The sequence below is a fragment of the Leguminivora glycinivorella genome, chromosome 17 (genome assembly GCF_023078275.1).
Source record: "Leguminivora glycinivorella isolate SPB_JAAS2020 chromosome 17, LegGlyc_1.1, whole genome shotgun sequence".
NCBI lineage: Eukaryota > Metazoa > Arthropoda > Insecta > Lepidoptera > Tortricidae > Leguminivora > Leguminivora glycinivorella.
Genome location: NC_062987.1, coordinates 12,818,634 through 12,832,233, shown reverse-complemented (window position 1 = coordinate 12,832,233; position 13,600 = coordinate 12,818,634). Strand labels below are relative to the sequence as shown.

General features: G+C 37.8%; 1 protein-coding gene across 1 annotated transcript; it reads left to right on the top strand.

Annotated features, from left to right (window-relative positions):
- The first annotated feature begins 5,487 nt into the window (after nt 1-5,487).
- LOC125235086 lies at nt 5,488-11,769 on the top strand. Its single transcript, XM_048141516.1, has 4 exons — nt 5,488-5,607; nt 7,498-7,662; nt 9,374-9,523; nt 11,524-11,769. The coding sequence occupies exons 1-4, from the start codon at nt 5,545-5,547 to the stop codon at nt 11,596-11,598; spliced, it is 453 nt and encodes a 150-aa protein (XP_047997473.1). The 5' UTR covers nt 5,488-5,544; the 3' UTR covers nt 11,599-11,769.
- Nucleotides 11,770-13,600: the final 1,831 nt, after the last annotated feature.

Below are 13,600 nucleotides of genomic sequence, written 5' to 3'. Positions count from 1 at the left end.
GTGAAGTTTTACTTTTTATTTTTATTTGTATATTATTTATCACTTTATTGTATATTTTTATTGTATTTCTGGGTTTCTTGCCTGCCAAATAAAGAATTATTATTTGTATGTCTTTCCCATCACGGAACAATGGTATTCCGGACCTTTGGGAGGCGTGCGCGGGGCCGAAGCCAACACGTAGAGGCCCTTTCGACACTTTAATGAAATGTAAGGGGTACACCGAGCGGATGTTGCCCTTGCTCGTATCATGGGACACACGCAGAGGCAACACCCGCCAGGGTGTAAGGACTATTTGAGAGTTAATGGAATCTAAAATGAACTATTATTATTATTATATAATGTGGCATTTGCACGATACAGCAACGTGCCGCGGCGGCCGGCCGTGTCGCAGTTGTTAGCTAAGCTACCCTTGTGTGCGTGCGTGATGACTGATGACACGATTCGCTGGTTGTTCTTTTAGGTATTTAAGTACTTTTAGGTGTTTAAGTACTTTTAGGTATTTAAGACGCTACAGGAGCGAAAATGGAAAGGAAAGGGAGCCCTTTCAATTTGGGAATTTTAGTTAAATATACTAGTGTTATTAACTAGATTTATCGAAAAAATTGTCCATTCAGAACAACTCAGTTAAAAGATATTGCGAAAAAATTCTTTAAAATCGAGGTTCCGCTCTCGACTGTTTCCTCCTTCAAAACTTAATGAATCGTAAGTGCGTTTTCACATTATCCAATCCGATATCGGATGTAGGACCGATATCCCATACATTACAGGCGCCATCTTGTATTTTTTCCATTGAAATCCTTATGACATCCGATATCGGATTGGATAATGTGAAAACGGCCTAACGGAATTTAATTACTAACAAAAATAATTGATTAGTCTATAATTTGGATGTTTAGATTATTGCAATACATTAAGACGCTACGGGAGCGAAAATGCTAAAATGGAAAGGAGTCCCCCTTTCAATTTGGGAATTTTAGTTAAATATACTAGTTTTATTAACTAGATTTATCGAAAAAAAAAATTTCATTAAGAACAACTCAGTTAAAAGATATTGCGAAAAAATCTTTGAAATCGAGGTTCCGCTCTCTTTTCCTCCTTCAAAACTTATTTAAACGGAACGAAATTTGAGAATCTGAATAATTTAAAATGAAATAATCTGTGTCGGACCGTTTAGATTTTTTGGACAATTGTTACCGATCTTGAGTATCCCTTTTTCGAGCCATATTGAAAAATGCCGTTTTTAGAAATTTTTGATTGGATCTAGCATCTTTTAAAATAAGAATAGCAAAAAATATCAAAACGGTCCGACTCAGAAAAAATAATAATAATCTGTGTCGAAAAAATCATTGCTCTATCTTCAAAAACCAAGGAGGAAATAGTCGAGAGCGTTTGTATGGAGAACTGACCTGTATCGTATCGTCTTAAGAAATCTGATTTCAAAGGTTTAGGTAGGAAATCTAATCATCAATATTATTGCAATGTAAAATTATTTTTTTCTTTTTTCTCCGTGTTTTCTAACGCGCTTATTTTTAGGAAGCGGTTTTTTTTCATGGTTTGTTTAAGGTACACACCGACATGTTGTAAACATTTTTTAGTTTTTCGTAAATTAGTCGTTAACGGTGGTCTACAGCTAAAATTGATCTACGACAGAAATGATCTGTACATATTAAAGTAAGTAGGGAAGAAAACCGCCATGCTGAAGTGTATTTGTGCATGCCACGTCTGGTCTGTCGCATGCATGGTGAGACGACTTGGACGCCTTTATGAGTGACTGCATGGCCGGAAAAATAACACCAGAGGGAGTTGAGGAAATCAAGGGGAGAGGCCTTTGCCCAGCAGTAGGGCACTATAACGGGCTAATTAAAAAAATCTGTACCAGTTTAATTTTAATCTATTTTTAAGAAAATTTCCTACTAAAATGTAGATTCTAGCGAAAAAACGTACCTAGGTTTTTCCAGTTGAATATTATTTTTAGCTGCAAGCCACTATTTACGATTTAATCGATTTAAATAAAACTTGCCTACTAAATTATCCATTTGCATATTGATCGTAGTGAAAACACGTACGAAAACGACGTACGTTTTTCTGTTTTACTTTTTTAAAGGCACAGGCCCCGTAGCCGAATGGCATTTCTCCGACGCCAAAAGAAAGCGATACGCCGCTGGCTCTGTCGCGCCAATACGCAAGCGCGATAGAGATAGATATCTACTAGCGCTTCGTTTCGTGAGCGTTTCGTGAGCGATTGTGCCATTCGGCTAGCCACCCTGGTCACACGTTTTTCATCAAATTTATATCGTACCGTTTTGGTTTTTTGGCTAATTGTTACCAATCTTGAGTATCACTTTTTTTGCGCCATGATGAAAAAGGCAGTTTTTGGAAATTTTTGATTGACTCGAGCGTCTTTAAAAATAAAAATATCAAAACGTTCCAACACAGATAAGATTAATAATTAATAACAATCTGACTGGGAACAAATCAAATTATTTTATTGAATATTTTTTTGATTTGTTATTAATAACCTAATAATAAAATTAAAATTTTGAAAAAACTCCCGACCGCGACATAGTGGACCGATTTTCATGAAACATGGCTAAGAACACTCCCGACTAACTCGGCTTTCAGACAAAAAAACTAAATTTAAATCGGTTCATCCGTTCGGGAACTACGATGCCACAGACACACACACACACACACAGACAGACAAACAGACAAATAGACAGACAGACACGTCAAACTTATAACACCCCTTCGTTTTTGCGTCGGGGGTTAAAAATAGTCTTTCGCTATATCGTAATGCTGCAAATGGATTCATATAGGAGGTGCAAGCACTAATTGTTGCCTTGGGCCTTGTCGTTTTTTCTTTCGTGTATGATGTCTATTTCAATTTATAGAATAATCTGTGTTGAAAAAATCAGTCTACCTTCAAAAACCAGAGAGCAAATAGTCGAGAGCGTTGGTATGGAAATTGAACCGTCCTGTATCGTCTTAAATATATATAAGATTTTCGATTTAGCCCCGCTCCCCAGCTGCCAGCTTGCGGACCTGAGGTTGACTATGATAAGAGAAGCATCTTAGCAGGTTGCCTCAAGGGCCTACTCCAAAATCCTGCCAGATTTCCGTCCATAGTCCATAATAGTGCGTAATTTTATTTTCACGAATTTATCGGATTCGGTTCGGACGTAGTTCGAAAGCGCTCTATTTTTAACGTAGGTACCTATCGTCATATTCAGATAGAACGAATATTTTCTTTACCTATGTATTTACAAATTGTCAAATCTTTTGGGAATTACATAAAAGTCATAAAATTATTTATTTAATTAAATTTTGAAAAAACCCCCGACCCCGACATAGTGGACCGATTTTCATGAAACATTGCTAAGAACACTCCCGACTAACTCAGCTTTCAGACAAAAAAAATCAATCTAAATCGGTTCATCCGTTTGGGAGCTACGATGCCACAGACAGACACACACACAGACAGACAGACAGACAGACAGACAAACAGACAGACAGACAGACAGACAGACAGACAGACAGACAGACAGACAGACAGACAGACAGACAGACAGACAGACAGACACGTCCAACTTATAACACCCCTTCATTTTTTGCGTCGGGGGCACAGATGTCATATATACCATAGATCAAGCAAACGTATCTACTTAGCGTGTCAAATGAACTCAGTGAAATCCACTGAGTTGTCCGTCTTTAATCGCAGCTTGCAGCTTTCGAGCGTCAATTTTTGTAAGTTGAAGTCAATCAAAACATAAAAAATGCCTCGTTACGTGATATTCAATTGCAACAACACAAAAATTATGAACAATCAAGAGCCTGAGACATATTTAAAATTACAGGCAAGAAACAACTTCAGTACAAAATTTGACACGCTCGGCCCCTATACAAATAGATGAACTTGTTTCTTCTATCTAAATAAAGTTCTGTGGTCGGGGGTTAAAAATGTTATTATTTAAATCTACCCATCGATGTACCCATTGCGGAAATATAAATTAGAGAGGCACTCCATTGTCAATAAACCCTTAATTGCATGATTTTACTTTTTTTAACAATTTACAGATATATGACACCATGGTGGTATATATGCTGAGCACTGGAAAAATAATGAAAAAAATCTATCACCATTTTTTTAATATGAAACAACGTAACTAAAAAAGATGATTTTTAATAGCATATTGAAAAATTCGAATATTGCTTAGTATTTTATCGTGAAAAACTGTACTAAATCTACTATTGATTCAATTTTCGTGATGCTTGGAAAAAAATCCATCACCAAGTAAAGAAGGGTTAAATATAAACGACACGAAGTTTAATTCGAACACAACAGTTCACAATTGCGAGCAGTGGCAACGCACCGCCAGTTTTGGCGGCGCGGCGACGCGCCGCAAAAATTCTGCGTTGCGGTGCCGCGCCGCGAGTTTTTGCGGTGCGTCGACGCACCGCGAGTTCTTGCGTCGCGGTGCCGCGCCGCAGATTTCCTGCCGCAGAAACTGGCGGCGCGGCAACGCAACGCAGAATTTTTGCGGTGCGTCGCCGCAACGCGCCCATGTGGCCAGGCCCTTATTGTTTTGGTGTAACTGTAAACAGAAAATGTCATGCGTAAGCGTTAACAGAGGCTATCTCAAGTAGACCTTGTAAGAGTTGTAAGACTAGTAACTCATAGCAAGCGATGAAATGTTTATATAATAGAGCAAAATGTCTCAAAAACAACCTACTTACCACATTTTACATACCTAGTATCAAGAACCATTTAATACCATAACATTTTATAACCATTGTAATCGTCCTTGCTAGTATGGTCTTTGGTCTTTCTAGTCGGCTCCGTCAAACTGACAACTTCAATCCAGTTTGCCTAACCTAACCTAGCTAATAGTATCTTGGCTAAAATCCTTTTCCCCTCACTAGCTCGGAAACACGTGTTTTGTCCTTTAATACCAGCGGGTAAAAACGCATTTTATCCACTAGTGGGTAAAGTAATTTGACCTTGAATAAAGTCAAATTAACTGCTTTAAAATTGATAAAAGTAGGTGAATCTAGTAATACAGATGATTTACCACCTGTGGAACTACTGGAAGCAGTAATAAACGCATTTTTTGCGTTATAGTTTCCTCGCTATAGTGAGGGGAAAAGTTTTGTGTTACACTCGGGTGCAAATGTATTTTACTTCTCGTGTGTTAAAAAACTCGCAAGTTCAGGATTCTATTCTCGAACCACTCGCTTCGCTCGTGGTTCAACTATAGAATCCTTTCACTTGCTCGTTTTTCAATTCCACACTCGGCGTTAAAATACAACTTTGCCCCCTTGTATAACAAATAACTATTGACAAGCTATTATTAACTATATATCGCCACCGCGCGCCGCTCGCATATAGATCTGCCATGCAGTGGCACTCGCGCCTTACCACCAAACATTTGAATTGGGAACTTAAGGACCCCACCACCACCCTCAGTCCCTCAGTCGGTTAGGACAAGTGGACGGGTGCACGATTGCGATCTGTGTCTTGAACGCGTTCAATAAATTCAAATCAACATGGCTTCGGGAAAAAGTAAACACAATGTTAAAACGTTGTTTCTTATTTGCAACTCTTTTGTGGTGAGTGCCTAGTATTTATAATTATTTGTTTTAGGTATTTATACTTTTTTGTTTTACAAGGGGGTAAAATTGTTGTTTAACCGCACGTGTCAATTCATATCATAATAAGTGGAATCTTGAGTATTGTGAGGGTTTAAAGGCACGCAGATTAAACAAACTTTGCCACCGACTGAAACACAAAATTTTCACCACACCAACATAAACAAAATACTTACTGCAAAACATCAAACAAATCAAATTCATATTTTCAAATCCATCAATGTACTTAAGGTACGGCAGGGCAAATCTCGAGTCTGACTGGCGGCAAATGTAACTAGTCCATTTTTTCCATGTTTTACAATGTTTTCATTATAAAATAGAGTGTTTACCGGTTATATATGGTAGGCGTGTTCAGTGGATACAATATGTAGAACTCAACATCACCTTAGTGTTTTTATGAAAAAATTGGGTCAGTTACAATTGCCCCCCAGTCGAGACTTTCCCCGCTGTACCTTATTCAAAATTTATGATTCAAAATCATGAGTTATAGGTAAATTTTATCAGCCAGTTTAAGACATCAAGTTAAAATTTGTACATATGAAATTACTTAGCACTCTTTTGGACAAAATTTAATTTTGTTGTAAAAAAAATAATTTAATTTAATTTTTTTTTCTTTTATTTCTATTTTTTTTTTATTTTGTTGTATGTTAATTTTCTTTTATAAACGTATGTTTACGAATAGCAAAGGCTCTTATACGTACCAGTTGGTGTGGTGAAAAATTACTTACCTATATTGAGATTTTTGTTCAAATACCTTCCTAACAAATTGTTCCGCCATATCCACTCATTTACACGATTGCGGAAATTGTTTGCCAACCAGCAATGCAACAGTTCTGGAGCTGCAGGTGTACTTACTGTACACTCAACTAATTGGAACCCTAGGCCACTCTACAACCATGCCAAAATGACAAGCAGTAAGAGATTTGTTACAGTCTGTTTTATAACGTCACTATGACATAGTTCTACAGTGGCCTAGGGTTCCAATTGGTTGGCATAGGCTAAGGTTACTGCTTCCATCAGCCACACCGTTATTTGTTACCGTGTGCTGTAAACAATAATATTATTATACGTATTCAAAGTAGGAAATGCATATTTTACAAATATTCCATGATAGTCTTGAATTAGGACTATATTTCACAACAATATATTAGATAATAGTCCGAATGGCCAAGTTTTCAAATGCATTTCGTGTAACGTCTACACTGTTTGCCTAGTTTTGTACATTTTCTCATTTAATTAATCATAAGTGTGTGTGTCTGTTTGTTTTCCGTCTTTCACGGCAAAATGGATCGACGAAACGAAGTTGAAGTGGAGGTAGTTGAAGGGATGGAGAGTGACATAGGCTACTTTTTGTCTCTTTCTAACGCGAGCGAAGCCGCGGGCAAAGGCTAGTGTAAGGTACAGCGGGGCAAATCTCGACTGGGGGGCAAATGAAACTGGTCCATTTTTTCCATGTTTTAAAATGTTTGCATTATTAAATAGAGTGTCCACCGGTTAATAAGAATGGTAGGATTGGTAGGCGTGTTCAGTGGATAAATGTTGAACTCAACATCATAGTGTAATAATGGAAAAAATGGATTAGTTACGATTGCCCCTCAGTCGAGAATTGACCCGCTGTACCTTACTTATATTTCTTTATAAGAAAGAATATTTTTTAAACCTATTTAAACCGTTTAATTACATGATCTACTTAAATACATAATAGAAACTAAGACTAAGCATAAAAACTTAATAGGTACCATAGATCTAAAATAGGTATATTTCCTCTGAATATTTTATCTACGTTACGCGAGGAAGTCGCCAGCTCATTACACCTTATCAAATAAACAAATTATATTCGATCTTTTTCAGTTTGTAATTGGTTGGTATTGGTTTGCTTGCGGCGTGGGATCGCTCACCATCGTACCAGCTACACCTAAGAATGTTCAGCAAACAGTTTTTGGGCTCAAGTTCGTCTTCGTCGCGTTATGGGGATATGGCGCAGCTTTTATCGAGAACAGGAAGTCGCTGACAAGTGTAAGTATCTAAACTATAGATAAATAGTGACCTCAAGATATAGGCACTTAATACTTTTGCAAATCGTATATAGAGGTGAAGTCTTAGATGCAATTAAACTATTTTCTCATAGAAAATATTTTAATTTGTATTTTTTAAGCAGTTTCACTACTATTATACATACATACATACATACATACATACAATCATGCCTGTATCCCATAAGGGGTAGGCAGAGCACATGAAACTACTAAAGCTTCAGTGCCACTTTTGACAAATAAGGGGTTGAAAGAAAACGAAACTGTGACATTGCAGTGACAGGTTGGGGTGGTTGTACTATTATACTATAACCATACCAATGCCTCCGAGTGTTCCAAGCTGCTTGGATTTTTCTTTGTATATGACATTTATTTAATGTTCGTAGAGGTGATAATCACAGTTTATCACAGTCATCTCAGGTTTGTCTCAGGATAATCTCAAGCGCCAACTAATCATTAAGGCCCACTTGTACCAACCTCCTCACTCAGGGTTCGTGGGCTCTCATCTGTCAAATTCCATATAAAATGGTGGGTTAAGCCTCCATTATCCTGGCTTAAGCGATTGGTGCAAGTGGGCCTAAAAGTAATTTTTGCCAATTACGAGAATTTCAAAAAAATGGTCAAATAACTAACTGATAGCCTATCGCGCTTGCCACAAGGGAACTTTTTTTTGGTTGGATCCCATTTTTTTTGTTATGGATCCTACTGGCCTGGAAGAGCCAAGTGGGTATGGGTATGTCCGACTCCCGCGGACTAACCCCCTGGGGTGTTCCGACGGTCGCTCTTGGGCGGGGTTTCGGGAACACGGTTGTAAACAACCGTTGCCCCACCAGCGTTGCTCTTGCGGGCCCAGCTCTAGAGGCTGGCCATGCAGCCTACTCCGCTGAAGGCACCTGGCAACACTTCAGGGCCTTCCTTCCAATAGGAAGCTCCTCAGGCAGGTGATGGAGCTCCCGGTCCATCCTCGCGCACTTGTTCGACGGCCTCCTTTCGCGTCATGATAGTGACACTAAGGGCCCGTTGCATCAAAACCGTCTGTCACCGTTAAAGCGTTCGTTAAATTTTATTGTATGGGAAGTTCCATAGACGTCTGCTGCGTGACGATGATGTGTCTGTCAAATTTGGTTGATGCAACTGGCTCTAAATGTGGCTATTGCCTGCAATATTCTTACGCCTCAAGTTACACACAATGTTTTTCTGCAAACTTGCAATAAAAATTACAAAAAAAATGGTAAGGTACAGCGGAAGATAAAGCTATTTCCCGGGGGAGTTATGGTAGTAAGGTACCTACAGCGGGGCAAATCTCGACTGGGGGACAAATGTAACTGGTCCATTTTTTCCACGTTTTGCAATGTTTGCATTATTAAATAGAGTGTCCACCGGTTATATATGTTTGGCGTGTTCAGTCGATACATGACGATCATAATGTAAATTCATATAGGTTAATGTAGAATAATTTATACTGTAATTTACCATTATGAAATAAATAAACTAAACTAAACATGTAGGACTCAATATCTAGTGTGACAATGGAAAAATTGATCAGTTACAATTGCCCCTAAGTCGAGATTTGCCCCGCTGTACCTAACTACAAATTTTATAACTCCCTTTAATTCCCGTTACATCTCCAATTGCACACTTACTCAGCAACTGTGATGAAAAATTAATTGTAAGTATCTTATTTGCTTTTTCAGTACGCTACGCTGATGGTAACATATGCACTTATCGGGATTGCAATCTTAGTGTATTCCAAACCAGCGGCGCGCGAGGCGAGCCACGAACGTGATGACATGTCTGATGATGAGAAGTCTTTTGTCGGAATTATTCTCGGCGTTATCTGGGCGGTAAGGACTAAGTTGTAATCCATACCTAAGTACTAATATTGTAAATGGGAAAGTGTGTGTGTCTGTTTGTTTGTCCATCTTTCACGGCAAAACGAAGCGACGAATTGACGTGATTTTTTAGGTGCAGATAGTTGAAGAGATAGAGAGTGACATAGGCTACTTTTTGTCTCTTTCTAACGCGAGCGAAGCCGCGGGTAAAAGCTAGTCATTTATAGTTTTCAAGCCAGCTACACCGTGGGCTTAAAAAATCATTTCTTTCGGACAATTAAAATCCATATCTTATTACATTAAATTAAAATTTACAATAACCCGAAAGATCAACAGTGTATTTCCTGACCACTTTTAGAGACTTTAATGTCATATAAACTTTTCTGGATATCGCTTAGTTTCAGAGTTATTAGTAATTGAAAAAAAAATCTTATTGTTACTCAGTAGAAAATGCCCTTTTAACGGGCTTGATGCCATTATCATATTAGTAACTGTGTATGGCGCTATGCTAGTACCAACGCTCTTTCTACCTTTTTATCTAATAAAGATTCAAGTACGTATTTGTTTCTTAAATACTGACGAAATCATATTTACATAAAATGTTTGAATAGATGTTTGCACAATATTTAAGTAGGTACCAAACTTTCGAGCTAGATAGATCGCAGCATCTACCTAAATGTCGTTACAGATAAATCCTTATTGATTTTAATGTGTCATTCTAGCTTTAAATCTCACTTTTACGCCATTTACGTAAGCAATAATGTACCTAACACTGCAAATATATAACAACCACTTACTTTTCTGGGTGTCTAGGAATTCTAAAGAATGACATTTCTGCATTTTGAGAACTTTCCATACACCCATAAACACTACAGTAACGAAAATATGTCTTCGGTGCTGACGTCATTTTCTCCCGAACTCAACACGTCAACACAGCGCGCAAACGCGGCCCCGACTGTCCAGCCCAATAATCACCAGTTTCGGTGCCATTATGGAGAATAGTCTCACTATCCTCATTGATAGATGTCAAAATTGAAAAGCAACCTTTCAAAAATGAGGTTTTTAGGAAAAAAAAAATTAAAAATTCATTTTAAGTGAAGTTTTATGAATAACTTTTACTTTCCATGTGAAAATCTATTCAAAAATACAAAAAAAATTGTCCAGAAGTTACAAAAGTCACTATTTTTGTTTTTACGTAAATATGTTAAAATCTTTCGGGTTATTCAGGCCCACCGTGTATAATTTTAAGCTGAAAATAGCAATGCAACAGACAAACAGACGGTCAGTTTTATGAATCGCACCATAAAGATTTGCATTATGTACTTAAAACTTGTAAGTTTTTCTTTATTTAACCCCCGACGCAAAAATGACGAGGATAAGTTGGACGTGTCTGTCTGTCTGTCTGTCTGTTTGTCTGTCTGTTTGTCTGTTTGTCTGTCTGTCTGTGTGTATGTGTCTGTCTGTGGCATCGTAGCTCCCGAATGGATGAGCCAATTTAGATTTAGTTTTTTTTTTGTTTTAAAGCTGAAATAGTCGGGAGTGTTCTTAGCCATGTTTCATGAAAATCGGTCTACTATGTCGCGGTCGGGGGTATTTAAAAAAAATTAATTCTGTAGTTAGGTTCGCTTAAACATTTAAATTCTGTATAATATACACCGCTTTTAAGTTCCTTTAAAGAGTTTATAGAGAAGTTGGACGACCGGTCTGGCGCAGTCGGTAGTGACCCTGCCTGCTGCGCCGCGGTCCCGGGTTCGAATCCTGGTAAGGGCATTTATTTGTGTGATGAGCACAGATATTTGTTCCTGAGTCATGGCTGTTTTCTATGTATATAAGTATTTATATATTATATATATCGTTGTCTGAGTACCCACAACACAAGCCTTCTTGAGCTTACCGTGGGCCTCAGTCAATCTGTGTAAGAATGTCCTATATTTAAAAAAAAAAAAAAAAAAAGAAGTCATTTGATAACCTTAAATAATTGAAATAATTGACATAGACTTATTTGGTTTCAGCTGGTGACCGCAATAATGACATGTGTACTAACAATGCATATGCCCAAGGATGTGGAAATCCCCGCTACAGTTTAATAGTACTTACATTGTGTATTAAGGGCAGAAAGTGAAGGATTGCGAACGAGAGGCTATTGTTTTAATAACTCGAGTTTGTAATCCTTCAGCCGCCCGTGACATACACAATGTTTTTCATCACACTTCTGCCGAAGGAATAACCAAATTTTAAACTAAATGTATTGAAATACCTACGGTGACATTTCGAACATTCGTCCGCCATCTTGTAATTTTTGACAGGTCGTGGAAGACCCCATCCCAGGTATTCACTTTACCGCCCTAAGGCGGTAAAATAGCTCATTGCGTATCAGTATGCAGGCATATAATAACACCGTTTACGAGCGAGTGTGATGAAAAATTTAATACGCACAGATTGATGACTGTCCGCCTGTCAATCGTGCGTGAGCGATAGACAATTAGACAATACATCTGCAATTGTGCACGTGTAGCGCTGTCTCGTTCGCTCGCCGCAGCGGTGTGCGGATTTGAATCACGCTAAAGACCGCCTAACCTAGATTCCGTTGGATTCTTAGATGGACATTAACACGTACTTTGTTTAAGTCAGATACTTTATTTTGATAGCACTAAACTTTATTATTTTACTTTTAATAAAACTTCTTTTTAATTAAGTAATTTTTTAGTTTAGGATTTAGAATATAACTATGTAGGTATATTTTTCGATCACGAGACTCGGTTCGACAGTTCTAACATAACATTTGTAGCTTAAAAATTAAATTCACATCCCCTTTAATGATAGAAAACTAACATAGGTAGGTAGTAATATTGTAATAAGCTAGAATCTCGCCCCGTAGCCGAATGGCATTTCTGCGATGCGAAACGCCACCGAAACGCCGCAGAAATGTAGTCTGGCTCTGTCGCGCCAATACGCAAGAGCGATAGAGATAGATAGCTACGAAAGAGATATTATCGTGAGCGTTTCGTGAGCGTTTGTGCATTCTGCTCCGCACACTGTTCAGAAAGAGAAGAGTCGTGGAATGTATTAGACCCCATACATTTCACGACTCTTCTCGTTTCGAACAGACTCTAGTAATGGACCAGTTTATTTCTTATTAAGAATTGCTAGACGTTTATATACCTATTATCTAAGCAAAATCAACCACGTACAACAAGAAAAATTGTCTTTTTTTTTTTAATTGCTAATGTATGTTGTAAAGTTGGTAGTTGAACTTGTGTATGATGAAACTATTAAGGGGCCATATAATTACACTGTAAAAGGTATGATACACGTGCGAAGAGGAAATTCGTAACTCATGTGGATTTAAAATATTTTCTACGTTCGTGTTTTAATTTATCGTGGTATTTGTAATTGTTCATAGTAGGCGTTAGTGTCAACAAACCGCTTTGATTTGTGTCAATGTCATAGTGAAAATTTTCAAAACACTGCTGCACTCTGGCGGCAGCACATTGCCGTAATATTCCCTAAATAACCTTTACAGAACATAATATACTCTGTCAAACGAGTCTGTCAGTAAATAAGAACAAAGAAAACTATATGCATCCTTTTCTCTATGGTGCTAGAAAAAAGGATACCTATAGTTTTCTTTGTTCTTATTTACTGACATACGTGTTTGACAGATTATAGTACAGTACAGTTTTTTATAGTACATAACCTTTCAAAATAATGTAGTAGAAGACAAAATGAATAACGCCTGCAGATCAGCGTGTAGCAAAGTGTATCACTTGTTTTTCCCACACCGACTGGTAAAACGTTTGATGTGGTGAAAAATGTCGTGTTTCACTAGGTGGCAAAATATGTTTAACCTGCGTGCCTTGAAACCCTCGCAGCGTTCAAGATTCCACATTCTTTCGATTGCTCGAGGGGAAACTAATCCCAAGATTTGGCGTAGGCACAAGTTTTATGAAAGCGACTGCCATCTGACCTTCCAACCCGAAGGGTAACTAGGCCTTATTATAATTTAATTATAATACAGTATGTATACTAACGAAAACCATTTACTGTAACCCGTAAATGTCCAGGTGATACTGAGAAACTTTTACTATG